The sequence below is a fragment of the Hippocampus bargibanti genome, linkage group LG22, assembly GCF_051943395.1.
Source record: "Hippocampus bargibanti isolate YZ-2025 linkage group LG22, ASM5194339v1, whole genome shotgun sequence".
Classification (NCBI taxonomy): Eukaryota; Metazoa; Chordata; class Actinopteri; order Syngnathiformes; family Syngnathidae; genus Hippocampus; species Hippocampus bargibanti.
Window position 1 is genome coordinate 4,681,324 of NC_142755.1, and position 16,706 is coordinate 4,698,029.

Genomic DNA, 16,706 nt, shown 5'->3' on the forward strand with positions numbered 1-16,706 from the left:
CCCCCAAATTCCATCGATCGCTCTTAATATTAGCTTGTTCCGGCCATCAAATGATTATTTTTTTCTGACATGCATGTTTTAAAACACAATATTCTCTTAACGGGTATTCTATACATTAGCACTCTACAAATGTTGGAGGATAAGCTATTAAAATGTTGCGTAGCTTGACGCAAGGTTGGTGGAGGGGGCGTGTCAACAATGGGGTTGCGTAACATTTGTTGTTCGGTTATGAGCAGAGGTAGAAGCTTATTTTTGTTTACAAAGCCTTTTGTGGCGTTTTTGGGAATACGTGGGAGAACCTTTTGTTATTTTTTATATTTTTCATTTTTTTGGTGTGGTAAGATAATGATGAAGTAAGCAGGCCTTTTGCCGTGTGTTGGTTCTCAAAGCTAAATGCTAGTTTGCTTGGTTTGCAGCTTTTAATCCGCTTTGGTCGAGGCAAGCCGACACGGTGCCGTTGTGTCGGTTATCTTTGAGGTTTTTTATTTATTTGTTTGTTTTTTTCATTGAAAAGTTTGATGTCATTTAATGAGAATTCTGTCGGGGAAATTGACGCGCGTATGCAAACACACACTGGAAAGGAAATTATAATGAAATGTAATCAAGTAAAAAAAAAAGCAAATAATGTGCTTTGTTGGGGTCATAAATAATTTAAATAATTTATACTCTAACGTTATTCTGTTGAACTGTAGTGAATCTTTTTGCCCAATAATAATAATAATTATTATTATTATCACAATAATTAATTATTAAAATAATTATCACTATTATTATTAATAATAATTATTATTATTTCATCATCAATGATAACAATGATTATTAACATCACAAAAATTAATTATCACAACAATAATAAAAACAATAATTGTAATAATAATAATAATAATGAAATAATTCATTATTGTGATAATAATAAAAAATAACAATATTGATTATTATTCAAAGTAGTATAAGTAGTTGTAATAGTATCATCATTTTTATTATTATTATTATCATTATTATTATTAATATATTTTTTATTATTATTGTTGTAATAATTATTTATTGAGATGATAATAATCATCATTATTATTATTATTGATGATGGTGAAGTAATAATTCTTCGCAGTAGTATAAGTACTAATAGTATTTTTATTATTTTTGTGTGTTATTATTATTATCATCATTATATTTTTATTATTATTGATGTTGCAATAATTATTAAGATGATAATAATCATTATTATTGATGATGATGAAGTAATAATTCTTCGCATATTGAAATAATAATAAATCTTATTATTATTTATAATTATTGTAATAATTAATTATTGTGATGATGATGATCTTAATATTAATGTATACAATTATTATTAATAATTATTCATGATAATAATGAACAAAAATCATAAATGCAATAAGGGACCTGAAAGAAGTTTGGTGCTGTCAATGGTCAATTTGTCTGAAACAGATCGGATGATATATATATATATATATATATATATATATATATATATATATATATATATATATATATATATTCAGAATTTGGTGTCACTTTTGGTTTCCCCGACAACGGCAAAGATCGCTTGCATTAAAGCAACGACACTTTGAACGGGTAAACAATGTAAGCGCTGCAAATCCTTTCAACACATGGCTATTATATTATAGCGATTCGTATTGGTCGTAGTAGGAGTGGCATTGGTTAGTCATGTGATCACCAGGCCACACCCATTTGCACTATTTGGCTTTGCTAGATATTTTTATCACGTTTGGTTCGTTGGTGGCTTTTGGGACGGCGGCGTTTAGCACATGACAAATTCATTGGTTTGGTTAAATTAAGAACAGAAATTAAACAAACAGGAAAAAAAGGATGTTTACGGGCTTTGTTTTCATTTTTAAAAAGCGCATTTGTCGTATGGCTAAAATGCTAATGTTGCTAATGAAGGCTAATATTCAGTGAAGAGTGGCTCCATTTGCTTTTCCATAGAGACGTCCAGGGTGAGACTGTCGTTTCCGCCACATTTAAAGGACAACCGACGCCTCAAGTTGTGTCCATAATTTGTAAAATGACTTCAAATGACTTCTACTGAGCGTATTTTACAACGATTCCACGGCATGTAGCTATATTTTACGTTTTAAGACTCTCGCTGAATATTCAGGAAGTCTTGTTTTTGAGTTGGTGACTCGTCCTCACGTAACGTCACTGAAGGAACGCCCCTGACCGAGAAAGCGACACACAATGCATTTTGGGTACTTTGTTTGGTCTGAAAACTTCCTGTTGATGGCGAAATTAGAAGGAAAAAACATAAATAACGTGACGGTGAATCGTTGTGTTGCACCAAGACTACTATTTGATACTAGTTGACACAAATTCCCAGCAGACAAATCAGCCCATTTTCAACGGAGCTTGGGCGCCATCTTGTGCATTTTCTGGGACGCTACATTGCAGTCCAGACGCCTCAAAATGAGACGGAAGGACTTCTTTAATCGATTGCAAACATGTATGCTTTCCTCTTCAGAACTATTTGAATCATATTCATAACTGGATGAGTAACAAGAAAGCATCTTCTCCCAATCTGAAGCCATTGTTTTGATTCTAGAGCAAGGCAAGATGTCCTGGCGTGATGTCACGAACAAGGGGGCGGTACCTTCTGGAAAGGAAACTTTCTGAGGTCATTTTGAAGTAGTTTTGGGACACTAACTCATTTTTATTGGTATTTTGCATTTGACTAAAAATATCATCCTGCATGTTTTGGGTATTTTAGATGCTATAAAACGTTTTTCTGATGTCAGGAAACAAAAAAAAAATGGTGTCGGTTGTCCTTTAAAGGAATCCGCTTTGATTGGCGGTGACTGTTGTGAACACACCCACAACGGCGCAGTGTGCCATGTGTGGATATGTGCCATTCTGGAAAATAGGGCCTAAAATGATTCTGCGCTTTTCCATGTTTCTTGTTTTGATTCCGATCCAATTTTTTTTGCAGGGTTTCCCCCACAGAGCATCTTTTGAGGAGGCCTTTAAAGGAAACAATCCCAGAGGTCAAAGGTAGTTTTTTTTGTGTTAAAAAAAAATGAAAGCTTCTTGTTGGTACGAGCAGTTTGCCGTTTGTTTTCTTTTAGCTCGTGTCGGCTTTGGTTTGTAGCTGTTGCCTGTGACTGCTTGCAGGTTGACAAAGCTTTCCGAAAGTGGAGGTAAAGGAAGGATGCTTTTTTTTTGCTCAATTTTCATCCATGTTTTGTTTTTTTTTGGGCTGCAAAAAACTCCGTATATCGTTGTTTTGGTTGTGATGCCATTTACAGTCGTTGCCTGCGTTTGAATGGGGTGAATTTAGAAAGAAAAAGGAAATAAACGGATGCAATAGCGACCTTACAAACGGTGACACAACAGACTTGATTTGAACCAGCAATCGTGTCTAGACATCAACAGCTAACGTGGCTCGGCTTATTCACAAACAAAAAACGGTCCGTCTTTTCCTCTTCTTTTCTTTTTTTTGGGCAGAATATGACAGAATTTCGCTCATTTTGCGTCCTCCGTCCTTATATCCATCCATATGTCCGTCCATCCGTGAGTCCTGTGCTGTCCACGCCATCTTAGGGATCAAATACTTTTATTTTGGTGGGTTTTTTTTTTTTAATTTGTTTTTATTTTTTTTGCAGGCATCTCATGCCATGACATGTCGTCGTCAGGGCTGCAGCGGAAAAGTTCCTTTGGAGCGTCCGGATGCATGCTCAATAAATAGTCCCAGTGGAGACAAAGAGTGACAGGGGGATCAAATAAAAGGAGATTGGACGGCAGTTGGCGTCCATTTTTTTTTCTTTCCAAGTCTGGGAGAGAAAAAAAAAAGGATACTAAGGGATAGAAAAAAAAATAAATAAATCACGCGACATCTTCTGATAAGTTCCCTTCCTCCAATTCCCGGTCGTCATCCATTTCTGGACTGTGATTGGCCGTCGTCACCAGTGACATGGGACAGTCGTCCTCGTCCATGCTGGGGGGTTCCTCTTTGACGTGCACGGACGGCCTGTCACACAACCACATTTGGATTTCTTTCCTTCCGGTAGATACGACATGCATTATCCAGCATGCACGTGCGTTTTTTTTTGGGTTTATGCGAGACGCTAATTTGACACGATTCCACAGCGTCGACCCTAAGTGATAACACAGCCCCAAACAAAAATGGCGGATGATGAGGTTGCAATGCCGCAGACATGTTTGGCATTTAAAAGTTTACTGATGACACCAGGTTGAAATACGGGAAAAGGGTGGGCGGGAGTTGGGATGGGATGGGAAGGGGTTAGGGCATGGGGGGGGGGGGTGTAGAAAAAAAAACAGAACACATGATAAATAATGGAGAATTTCTCATCCCTAAGTCCCCCGGAGCAAAGGCAGAGAAGAAGCTTTTTTATCTAGTTAATAGAAAGCGCAGCCGCTAGTTAATATGCAGGGGGCTGCGTGTGTCGCTCCTCAAGAGGAAGGCGGAGGGGGTGGGGCTTGGAGGGGGGGGGGGGGTTAAAAATAAAAAATAAAAAAACGCAGCGAGGTTTTCCCATTAATCAACTTCAGCCTCGGCAGGCGGCTCGGACGCCGTGATCCATGTTTTGAAACTCCGAATGGGCAAACATCTCAGGCTGTTTAGTCGCCACGACGACAGCAAGAATAATCATCCTGTCGCCCCCCCCCCCCCAAAAAAAAAAAAAAAAAAAAACAAGGGCGAACACGATTTTGGCGCCGCCATGATAAGTCTGACAAAACCTAATTATTTCCGACACATCAAATGCATCAAAAAAATAAAAAAATAAAAATAAAATCCCCTCAGATGAAAATGGAGGGCGGTGGAGTGGGGTGGGGGGGGGGGGTGACGCGTGGGGGCTCATCCCCCACCCGTCACTGCTCAACGCGAGCCGTGGGGGATTTGGGTTGCCATTTGGAATCTGAACGGAATTGCAAAAGTTACACCTGAGTGGAATATGCAAAATAAACACTATGAAGGAATTTGCATTCACAGCAGGTGTGTCCCCCCCCCCACACCTCCCAACCCCTTATCCGCCGTCCCTCCCGCTCTTACCCGTCCAGTCGCGGCGTCCATTCTCCAAGAAAAAGGCCTTTAAGAGGTGATGTATGATTTCATTGAGCTCTACGGGCCGCTCCATTATTTAAAAGCGATGGCGGAGGAGACACATTTCTTCCATTTTGAGGTTCTCTTGGTTGGAGTAAAAGTAAGAAAGGGCGGGCGGGGTGGGGGGGTAGACGGAATGCGGGGAGGGGGACATCAATTCCATTCCGTTATTAAAAGTTACATGAAGTAAGGGGAATGGGGAAATGGCGGCAGATTTGGCCCACTTAACACTCCATTTGCCAGCCGGGTTAGTAAACACGCCTGGACAGGTTCGTGTAGGGACGTCTGGTGGGATGAAACAAGCGCTCCTCTTTTTGACATACTTGAGGAAAAGTGCATCTTTTGTCCATTACAAGAGAAGAGAATGTCATGTGACTTTGCCGGTGAGCACTGATGGACATTGGATGGCCATTTTGAGCCTGCATTTGTCAGGGGTATTTTTCGGTCATGCGAATGGCAAAATAAAAGTGTCGTTTCTCGCGCTCGGCTCAAGATGAGTGAAGAAAATGCTTTTTTTTTTTGTCTCCTGTCACTAAATATTCATAAAACCGCTACAAACACACAGTGGTGCTGGCACACTTGGACCGTGCTAAAAATAACCAAGGTGGGGTAAAAAAACAAGGGAAATGACCCCAATATTGAGCTTATTTATTCAAACCAACTTTTATTTTGAAACCTATTCATTTAACTCATTCACTGCCTGTCGATGTACAAAAATGTGTCCACTCCAGTGCCGGGGTTTTTGTCATTGTCACTCGAATTCCAGGATCCAGGATTGAGTTTTAATACTACATAAACATTTCACTTCAGCGTAAGAAAACTTAGACGCTCTTCTTTCATCAGAAAAAAATAGTTAATTCCTAAATTATATGGGTCTGGAGTTATCAGAGCTTGAAATGGGGGTGGATGTCCAAAATACACTGCAGGACCCACAGAATATTGAGTTTTACGACTACATCAAAATTCAATGCAGCGTAAAAAAATCTTAGATGCTCTTCTTTTATCAGAAAACAATAGTTAATTCCTAAGTTATATGGGTCTGCAGTTATATGAGCTTGAAATGGGGGTGGCTGTCCAAAAAGCAATATATACATATTGATTTATATAGCGTTGTAGAAAAGTGCTAACATGGAAAAAAGGAAAATACTGCCCCCTCGTGGAATGGAAAAAAAACACAGCCAGAGGTCTGACCAGCGCTCCATCGGCACCCAAGCATGAAAAAAAAAAACCAATTTCCAAATAAATTCGGCAGCAAATGAGTTAAATGAATAAACCCCAAAAAATAGATTGTTTTTTTTTTTTTACCCAAATTGGGTTATTTTTTATAACCCAACTATTTTTTTCAAGCGCATTTACAAAGTGCGGGAGTCACAAGCAAGAGACGATCGGGATTAGGGAAGGGATGGAAGGTGAGTGGGGGAGGTGGGGGGAGATGAATGATGAATGTAACCTTGCCTCAGGGTCCTGACACCATAAAAAAAGGGCAATGGTACCGTGGGTTAAATATCAGGCAATTAAACTAAGGAGGACGCAAAGTGGGTGGCGGCACACGTTGTATAATCCCAGACAGCCTTTCGAAATCGTAAAAAAGTGCCAAGTGTGAGCGTTAAAAGCTGTCAGTGGCCTGTTGCGGCTCATGGGAAAAAAATTTGGGTAGGGGGCGGGTTTCGCTGGCTAATGGCTATCTTTTCGCTAGCTAATAGCTATCTATTCGCTGGCAAATGGCTAGCTGTTCGCTAACTAATAGCTATCTATATTCGCTGGCTATTATAATAATACATTTTATTTCTAAGCGCCTTTCAAAACTCCCAAGGACACTTTACAGTCACGGGGATAAGAACTTTTTTTGTTTTTTTTGTGCAGGTGAGCAGTGGCAGCCATTCTCTACCCGGAAGTAACACAGCAGCAAAGTTATAAAAGTAAGAGGAAAGGAAAAAAAGAAGCAGAAACACAAAATACAAAACACATGAGCTGCTGGAAAGGCAGCCACTCCAAGCTGCACCTATCTATTCGCTAGCTATTGGCTATCTATTCTCTAGCTATTGGCTGTCTATTCGCTGGCAAATGGCTAGCTATTCGCTGGCTATTGGCTATCTATTTGCTCGCTATTGGCTATCTAGTCGCTAGCTATCAGCTAGCTAGCTTGCTATTTATTTGAGTTACTTCTGGGTTAAGTGAACGCTGGTGTGAGTGGCTGCCGCTGCTCACCCACAGAAAAAAAACTTATCCTGTGACTGTAATGTGACCTTTAGAGTTTTGAAAGGCGCTTAGAAATGAAATGGATTATTATTATTATTATTTTACGAGGTATAAAAACCCGGGTGGGTGTGCGGAACTTACATGTGTATGGGCGGTGGGTAATCAGGGCTGCCGTGTCCGTTGCTGTCCAGGTGATCCAACGAGCCGCCAAGGTCATCGTGGGCAGACTGCAACAAGGCGGGGGGGCTGCAGCTCAGCGTGCCGGGAGGGCTGATGCCCAGTAGACCCGGCGGGCTGCCGCCAAGCAGGCCCGGCGGGCTCCCGCCCATCAAACAGGATGGGTCGCCGCCCAGGAGGGCGTGGCAGCCACCCATGGAGCCGCTGGTCATTAGGCCCGGGGTCCCCAGGAGAGGCAGGGTGGTCTCTGCCAGGGCGGCCTGTGCGACCCCCAGACAAAAGTTAGACTTTAGAGGTGCGGATTGGTCATTTTGGTCAAAAAGAAATTGAGCTTAGGTTCACGTAGGTACCATATTTTCAGCACTATGAGGCACACCTAAATTGTTTTGTTTTTTTTTTTTTTTTCAAAAACTGACCATGCGCCTTATAATGCGGTGCACCTTATGTATGGAAAACATTATAAAATATGTCATTCATTGAAGGTGGCCCTCATACAGTAATGTGGTGCACCTTATGTATGAAAAAGGTTTTTTTAAATGTTATTTGTTGAAGATGTGCCTTATAATGCGGTGCACCTTGTGTATGGAAAACATTTTAAAATATGTCATTCATTGAAGGTGCACCTTATACAGTAATGCGGTGCACCTTATGTATGTATGGTGGAAACCAATGAGGTGCCTTCATTGGTTTCGGGGGTTCCTACCTGGAGGCTGGCGTTGAGTGGAGATCCGTAGCCTAGACTGGATGGAAGGTTCTTGACGAGTGATGGGCTTCTGGGGGGGGGGGGGGGGGGGAAGGAGGGGGGTGACGAAATACGAGGTTAAGTAACTGAAGTGGTTGGATTTTTTTTCAAATCTTGCAGGCCACCGTCAAATATATTTTTTGGGTGTCATAATATGAATTATGAATTGATTAATAGCAGCAAATTATTATTAACTCTTTCACAGCCAGACATGTGCTAAAATGTTTCCACTCCAGTGCCAGGGTTGTTGTCATTGTCATTCAAATTCCAGGACCTACGAATATTAATTGTAATAATAATCCATTTCATTTCTAAGCGCCTTTCAAAACTCACAAGGTCACTTTACAGTCACAGGATAAGTTTTGCAGTGGGTGAGCAGCGGCAGCCACACGCGCCAGCGTTCACTCAACCCGGAAGTAACTCAAATAGATAGAAAGCTAGCTAGCAAGCTAGCTAATAGATGGCTAATAATGAGAATAATAATAATAATAATAATAATAATACATTCAATCTTTAAGCACCTTTTAAAACTCTCAAGGTCACTTTCCAGTTAAGGGATAAGATAGATAGATAGATAGATAGATAGATAGATAGATAGATAGATAGATAGATAGATAGATAGATAGATAGATAGATAGATAGATAGATAGATAGATAGATAGATAGATAGATAGATAGATAGATAGATAGATAGATAGATAGATAGATAGATAGATAGATAGATGGCTAGATGGCTAGATAGCTAAATCTTCAATGCAGCATAAGAAACCTTAGACTCTCTTCTTTCGTCAGAAAAACAGAGTTAATTCCTAAATTATATGCGTCTGGAGTTATATTAACTTGAAATGAAGGCGGCTGTCCAAAATACAATACATATTGATTTATGTAGCGCTTCAACAACAACTGAAGCTGTAACAAAGCGCTAACGTGGAAAAAAGACAAATGCTGCCCCTTTGTGGAATAGAAAAACATTGCCAGAGGCGACGGCCAGCGCTTTATCGGCACCCTAGCATGAAAAAACAAAAGCGACATACCCCGTGATCTTCTGCGAGCGTCGTTTCTGATATTCCACCTCGTCCACCGTCCACACGGCGCCTTTCACGTTCTCCACGCGCACAAAGCACTTGTGCAGGCTCAGGTTATGACGCACGGCGTTCTACGGGGTCACAAGGAGATTGCGAACATGCTCCGGTCACTCATTAGCACCCCATTATTGATTTTTTTTAAAATTCTGAACGCTCGATTGATTTAATTAGCAATAAAAAATATAATAAAAGAGGGAGAAAAATGAGTGAAATGCTCTTCCAAGTACGTATCAATCAAAGTAAGAAGACTTTAAAAAAGGAGGTAATCAGCATAGCGAATGGCTTATGGTGCTGACAGAAGTGATAATGCGGATGTGATAATGGCCATGTCAATAACCCGCTCTTGTCTTTTAATGAACGCGCTGTAAAAAAAAAGATAATAAAAAAATAATAAATAATAATAAAAAAATAATTAAAAAAATAATAAAATAATAACAAATAATAAACATTAATAAACATTAATAAAAAATAAACAATAATAAACAACAATAAAAAAACAAAAAATAATAAATACATAATGAAAAAAAACAATAATACAAATAATAAAAAATAAAATATAATAAAAAAATGAAAACTAATACAAAATAACAAAAAATAATAAAAAATAAAAAAATGACAAAATTATAAAAAAATAATAGAAACTAATACAAATTAATAAAAAATAACAAAAAATAAGAAAAATAATCATGAATAAAAACAAATAACAAATAATGAGGAATAATATAAAATAATAATAATAATAAAATAATAATGCAATAAAATAATATAATAATCATAATAATATAACTATACTAGTAATAACAAACAAAACAAAACAACATATGATAATAATAAAAAAATAAATAAAATAAATAATAAAAATAAAATACAAATACAATAAAAGAAAAAATAAAATAAAGATAAAATTACAAATTTAAATAATTAAAAAATTAAAATGACATTTTTTTACTTCAAGTTGGCGCCGTGAGAGTGGCTGCCTTTCCAGCAGCTCCTTTATTTTTATTTTTACTACTCCTTTCTTTCCTTTCCTCTTCCTTTCATAACTTTTGCTGTTGTGAAATGTAAATTTCTCCACTGCGAGACGAATAAACGTACATCCAATCCAATCCAACAGCTGCAAGATGGCCGCCATTTTTTCGCTCTTAAAATCGTAAATGGCCACACTCATCCCAAATGAGGTGATTCTCTTCATCGCAATGTGCGCAACCCCCCCACCTCCCTCCCCCCCAAAAATATTATGACCGTATAATTAAAACCCGCATCAGGCTCAAACAATCAACGCGGCTTTAATGTCCCCTTGCCTCTCATATTTATCACCTCACTCGGATTGCCGTGCATGAAAAAAAAGGGGGGGGGGGGTGGGTGAGAGTGGGGGTAACTCATAAGCAGATCTTCGCATCTGACCTGAAAATCCCTGGATTTGATTGATCTTAATGCCCATGGCTCTGAATATGATAATTTTAATATTAATGAGCAAATGAGCAGTTTTATTATGCATGCTATATAGTTAGAACTAATAAGCTTCTGGGTGAGACTAGAGAAAGACGAGAAAAAAATGGGGGGGGGGGGGGTTGAAAGAAGATCAGATACGAAACTACCTTTCATTCCTTTATTTTCCCCTCAACAATTTTTATTTTCCGGGAATCAAAAGGAAGCTCATCGCCGTTTGGAAAAAAGGGAAATACGCGGTGACGTCGGCGCTATTGTCCACCACCACCACCAAGCGCTCATTTGCATAGCCAATCTAAAATGTATTCAAAAACACCAGAAGACTTTTTTTTTCTTCTTCTTTTGTCACCACCTTTGTGCACGGAGACAAGCGAATAAAGTTACGGCGACACGTATACAAATGGGCCGCTATTGTGTGGGTAAATAAAGAGTTCGTCCTCCGTGACAGGCCGGACGAGGTTTGACCTTCCGTTCTACCCCTGCTGGCTTGACGGCCATCTTTCTTCCTAATTAATCAATGATATGCGGAGGCAAGGAGGCGCGCCGAGTAGGCGGGAGAGGGGGAGGAAGCGGGGGAGGAAGCAGGGTGGAGTGGGTGTCTCGCTCAACAAAAGGTGCTGATGATGGAGTGGCTGCTGTATAATTAGTCCGCCGGAGCACTCTCCACCATGAGATTTATTTTTTTTGCAATTAATTGCATACGACGGAAGAAGGAAAAAAAATATTATTAAAAAGATGAGATGAGAGATGTTGTCAGTTTTGATGGAAGAGGAGGAAGTAGATTGATAAAAAAAATATTGATATTCTGTTGAATGGACTCCATTTTGTTTGGTCAAGTGGTTGCATAAAATCAAATTGCATGGCAAGAGATATTTTTTTTTCTACTTTAAAAAGATGTAGCTGGAGACAGAGGATTTTATTGTGTGCAGTTAACCCCCAAAAAGTTGAGTCAATTTTATATCAGCAAATAAATGAATAAACACATCAATAAACACATAAACAAATATATAAATAAACACAAAAAATACATACATACAAAAATAAACCCATAGACAAATACATAAACACACAAATACATAAACACACAAATACATAAACACAAACAAATACATAAACACCCACATAAACGCATAAACACATACACACATAAATACATACATACATATCCTCATACATACACACATGCATCCATACACACATCCAGAAATAAATGTAAAAATAAATAAACATAAAAATATCCATATATATCCATATATATATATATATTATTTCTTTATAAATATAAATATAAATAATATATATAAATATAATACATGTAAATAATAAATGTAAACAATAATAATAACAACAACAACAATAATAATAATAAATGTCATTTATAAGCGCCTTTCAAAAATCTCAAGGACACTTGCATATATGTATATATATGTATATACATATATACATACTGTATATATACATATACATCCTGTATATATATATATACATACATATATATACTGTATATATAAATACATATACATATATATACATATACATATACATATACACACATATATATATATATATATATATATATATATATATATTTTTTTTACTGATTGGGTGGGGGCCAAGCCTACCTTCCAAGTAGCTGCGTTGCGTCTGAAGTACGCAAACGTACGCGTGAACCAGCTGTAGATTTCATTAAGCGTTAACTGCATGTCGGACGAGTCCATGATAGCCTGGAATGAGATGACATCAAATAATGCATTACTAACGACATGCTACACACACACACACACACACACACACACACACACACACACACACACACACACACACACACACACACACACACACACACACACACACACACACACACACACACACACACACACACACACACATACACACACACACACACACACGCAAATCGCAAGCAGAGATTCGTGCCACAATTAATTTGAATCTAATCAGGCAAAGTTAATTTCTTTCCCACTCACCTGTCTTATGAGGGTTGCATAAGTAAACGGTGGTCTGACATCTGCGTTCTTATAAAACTCGTAGTTTGGGGCAATCTCTGGAAAAATAAATACTGTGTCACCACCTGAAATAATTGGTAAATTTTTATTCCTCCAGGTATTGCACTGGCTCACGCTTTCATCAAATTAAAAGGGGAGGCAGAAGGGGAGGGGGCAGGGGGAGGGAAAAGGGAGGGGGGTGCACATCAAATCATCATTTTCCATGTTGAACAAAATGCATTTTTAATTAATGTCTCTCGTGAGAGATCTTAAACACTAATAAATCCATAAAATGAGATCCGCGCAGTTAGTTAGCCCCCCACGCTGAATAATTGATGCGTTAAACACAGACCCGTAAATACAAACATCAAAGGCGGAACCCTTTTTTTTTTTTAAATAGCAAAAGTCAGAAAACGTCCTAATGTAATAAATATTATATTTACTTAAGCCATTATTTGAACTTAATTAACATTCGTGTAATATTTATACGTCGGTTTTCCTATTTACATATAAAGTGATTAAACACTATGGCTAGCAGATGTAGCGCTGTGCGTAGCGGCGAATACGTCATGCTCTGCGTAGTTGGACCTACCCGATGAAAGCGACATGGAGAATTTATCCGAGTGGCGTCGCCGCATGGCGCCCATGCTTGGCACGTTGGCGCCGCCCAACACGGAGGGCACCTGGGGCATGGCCGCCATCGGGGTGATGGGCGCCGTGGGGGTGGTGGGGGTCTGCGGTAAATTAGTGGGCGACGTCGACGGCATGTTCTTGGACATGGTCACGCTGGATACCAAGTTGAGCTGGAAGGGGAAAAAAAATGTCGTCGTTACTGAAGCTAGGAATGACCAATCCCTGTTGATGGCGATGTGGCTTTGGATTGACGAAAAGCACAGCTTTTGAGTAGAAGATCAAGATTAGAGGGTGAATCTCAGGTCAAGAATTCAAAGTTGGTCAATACAACAACTTCAACAATAGCTGAAGCTGTAACAAAGCGCTTAACTCATTCACTGCTAGATGATGTGCAAAATGTGTCCACTCCAATGCCAGGGTTATTGTCATTATCACTTGAATTCCAGGACCTTTGTTAATTCCTAATTTATATGAGTCTAGAGATATCTGAACTTGAAGTGGGGGCAGCTGTGCAAAATGCAAATGCTGCCCCCTCGTGTAAGGGGAAAAAACATTGCCAGAGGTCTGACCGGCGCTTTATTTACATCCTCCCCGCAAGAAAAGCCACCTTTGACGCTCTTATTTCATCAGAACAAAAAGAGTTAATTCCTAAATTAGACGGGTCTGGAGTTATATGAGCTTGAAATGGAGGCGGCTGTACAAAATACAACACATAGCATACATATTGGTATATGTATAGCGCTTGAACAACAGCTGAAGCTGGAACAAAGCGCTAACATGGAAAGAAGGGAAATGCTGCCCCTTGAAAAGAAAAAAAAACATTACCAGAGGTCTGGCCAGTGCTTTATTGGCACTCAAGCATGAAAAAAAACCCCAAAATCCGAACAAATTCAGGAATGGCACTCCATCTACGACATATTTTCAATTCCTGAATAAATTTGTGAATGGCAGTGAATGAGTTAACATGGACAGCTATCATATCCAGGGAATAAAGCAGTCACAAAGATAGAAGAAACCAAGATCAAGTTGGAATCATGCTGAATAGGAAATTAGATTTTTGGATACACACACATAGCATGTGTACAGAAATTGTTTGTGACCGTTAAGGCCTTTTCGCATTGCGCTTAGCAACGTACAGATCCCCCCCCGGCAAACCCTTGGCGTCTCCCTCCCCGATGCAACCGTGCGTTTCCTCTAACAAGACTCGTGGAAAGGAGCCAGCCCATCTCAGCTAATTACAACCTCCAAATTGTATCACGCGATTTTCTAATTAGAGCGAGCTGTTCGGGATTAGTCAACGATCAGCCTCGTCGTTATCGGGCGCCAGATCGGGAGTCGCTTCTGGTTCTTCGGGTTATCGTCGTAGGGCGATTTTTTTGGCTGACGTTGATGGAACGAGAGGCCGGAACTCTGTTAACAAAAAGTGACTCGCTTACTTCATATGTCACTCACCGCCCCATTAAAAAACCACAAGGCCACTCGCTACGGCTACGCTAATTGTCCGCTTCCGAATCTCAAGTGAGGGACTCCAGCCGAGTGGAAACAAAAAAAACGCTAAACTGACCTTTCCGTCGTGTCGTTAATTTCGGTCCGGGAATGCTAATGACGTGGTTATGCATTCAAACCAAATTCCCTTAATTGTGAGTCGACGTTGTGGGGACGTAGTTTGGCAGTGACTTCAAAAGATAGCGGGCAGGAAGGAAGGTTTTCGTTGATAAATCAGATAAAATGTCAAGTTGGAAACGGTAGCTAGCCATCGGGCCTTTCGGGTGTACGATTAAGTCGCCACTTGGCGCTAATGAGCGTCGAAGAATAAAAGTTAAGGAGAGGGGCCAAACTAACACTTATTGAAGAAAGGCTTGGAAATTAACCGGCACAAATTTCGGACGATGTAAAAAATGAAGGAAGGTCAAGTTAGCACTAGCTTAAGTACAGTGATACATCAGTTTACGAACGCTTTAGCTCACGAACTTTTCGCCTCACGTACATTAAATTTGCGAGCAGATAGTCTTGGCTGACAAACTAGTTTTCGACAGACGAACCTTTTCTTCACCTCCTTTCTTTGAGTGCAAACGTTGTTTGTTATCAAGTGGAGTACTTTTGCTATTATGGGACCGAAAACGACCTCACCACAGGCTAGTGTGAAGCCGAAGAGGACACAAAAGAGTCTGTTGATTTTGCTTAACGAAAAGCAGCTAGCAGGGGACAGTGTGTGAGGGTATTATCACCGAGAAAGCACGGCAACTTCACTCGGATTTCATCAAGAAGCAACTACATCGACCATCACAAAGGTAAATAAACACGACTTTATTATAGAGTACAGTTTATTATTTTAAATACAATATAGTATCAGATTTATTAAACATAAAATAATGTATATTTTGTGTAATTTTAAAGCTAATTTAGTCAAAAATTATGTTTATTGGGGATCTGGGAACGGATTATTCTCATTTTAATGGTTTCTTATGGGAAATAAATGTTTGGTAGACAAACTTTTTGCCTTAAACACACTTTCTGGGAACCAATTAAGTTTGTTAGCTGAGGTATCACTGTATTAGCGTTAGCGTATACAGTCTGGCTAACGGTTTCATACAACAATTTCTTAGCGCTTAGACTTAAAATGAGTAGTCCCCCCCGAAATGTTCATTTCGGAATTCTTTTGGAATACCCCCACCCCTGGTGCTTTATTCAACTCCATCAAATGCAATTAGCTGCTCTTTCATGTGCGCTTTATGTAACAAAATACATCATTAGCATCTTTCATTCACACGCGGGCGCGGATTAGCGTCGTCATTGGATGACACGCAACGGTTCTGTTAGCGTTTTGAAGAAACAGGGTAAAGGGGGGGGGGGGGTCCATGATATACTGAAAGAGAAGTTTGATTCGGGATGGAATTATCCGACGATTGTGCTATCGTGTGATTCTCTTCATCCAAAGCTATTACAAAGCTAACAGACACTTACGAAGCTACGTAAGCACGATCCAATATTTCAATGCGTACAATTGGAAGCCGAAAAACATTTGGGAAATAAACACGTTCGAGAGCAAATCGTCGCACGGGACCAATTTTGGACAAAATTGTGCGTCGTTATCGGAATTCAGTCGCTATCTTCAGCTATAATTTGTTGGCGAAATGACAACGTGTGAGCGCGAGGGGCTCAATCATGCAGCTAACAGGTTGTTTTGGCGGTTATATCTATCACGGGTCTTCACGCTGGGTTTCTTTTTTGGTCATCTAAATATACTTGCAAAGTTGTCGTCAGAATGCTAGAAGCGGGCGATATAAATCCCATTACGTCGTCACTCGACGGCGGCGTGT

The 16,706-nt window shown here is 39.4% G+C and overlaps 1 protein-coding gene across 1 annotated transcript in view; it reads right to left on the reverse strand.

Annotated features, from left to right (window-relative positions):
• Positions 1 to 1,539: 1,539 nt before the first annotated feature.
• Positions 1,540 to 16,706, reverse strand: part of foxp2 (forkhead box P2) — a 95,848-nt gene continuing 80,681 nt past the window's right edge. Inside the window, 7 exon segments of the mRNA XM_088989148.1 lie at positions 1,540 to 4,003; positions 7,439 to 7,734; positions 8,178 to 8,247; positions 9,251 to 9,372; positions 12,373 to 12,474; positions 12,736 to 12,812; positions 13,346 to 13,556. Of these exon segments, the coding sequence (XP_088845274.1) occupies positions 3,859 to 4,003; positions 7,439 to 7,734; positions 8,178 to 8,247; positions 9,251 to 9,372; positions 12,373 to 12,474; positions 12,736 to 12,812; positions 13,346 to 13,556 (1,023 nt within the window). The 3' untranslated portion in view covers positions 1,540 to 3,858.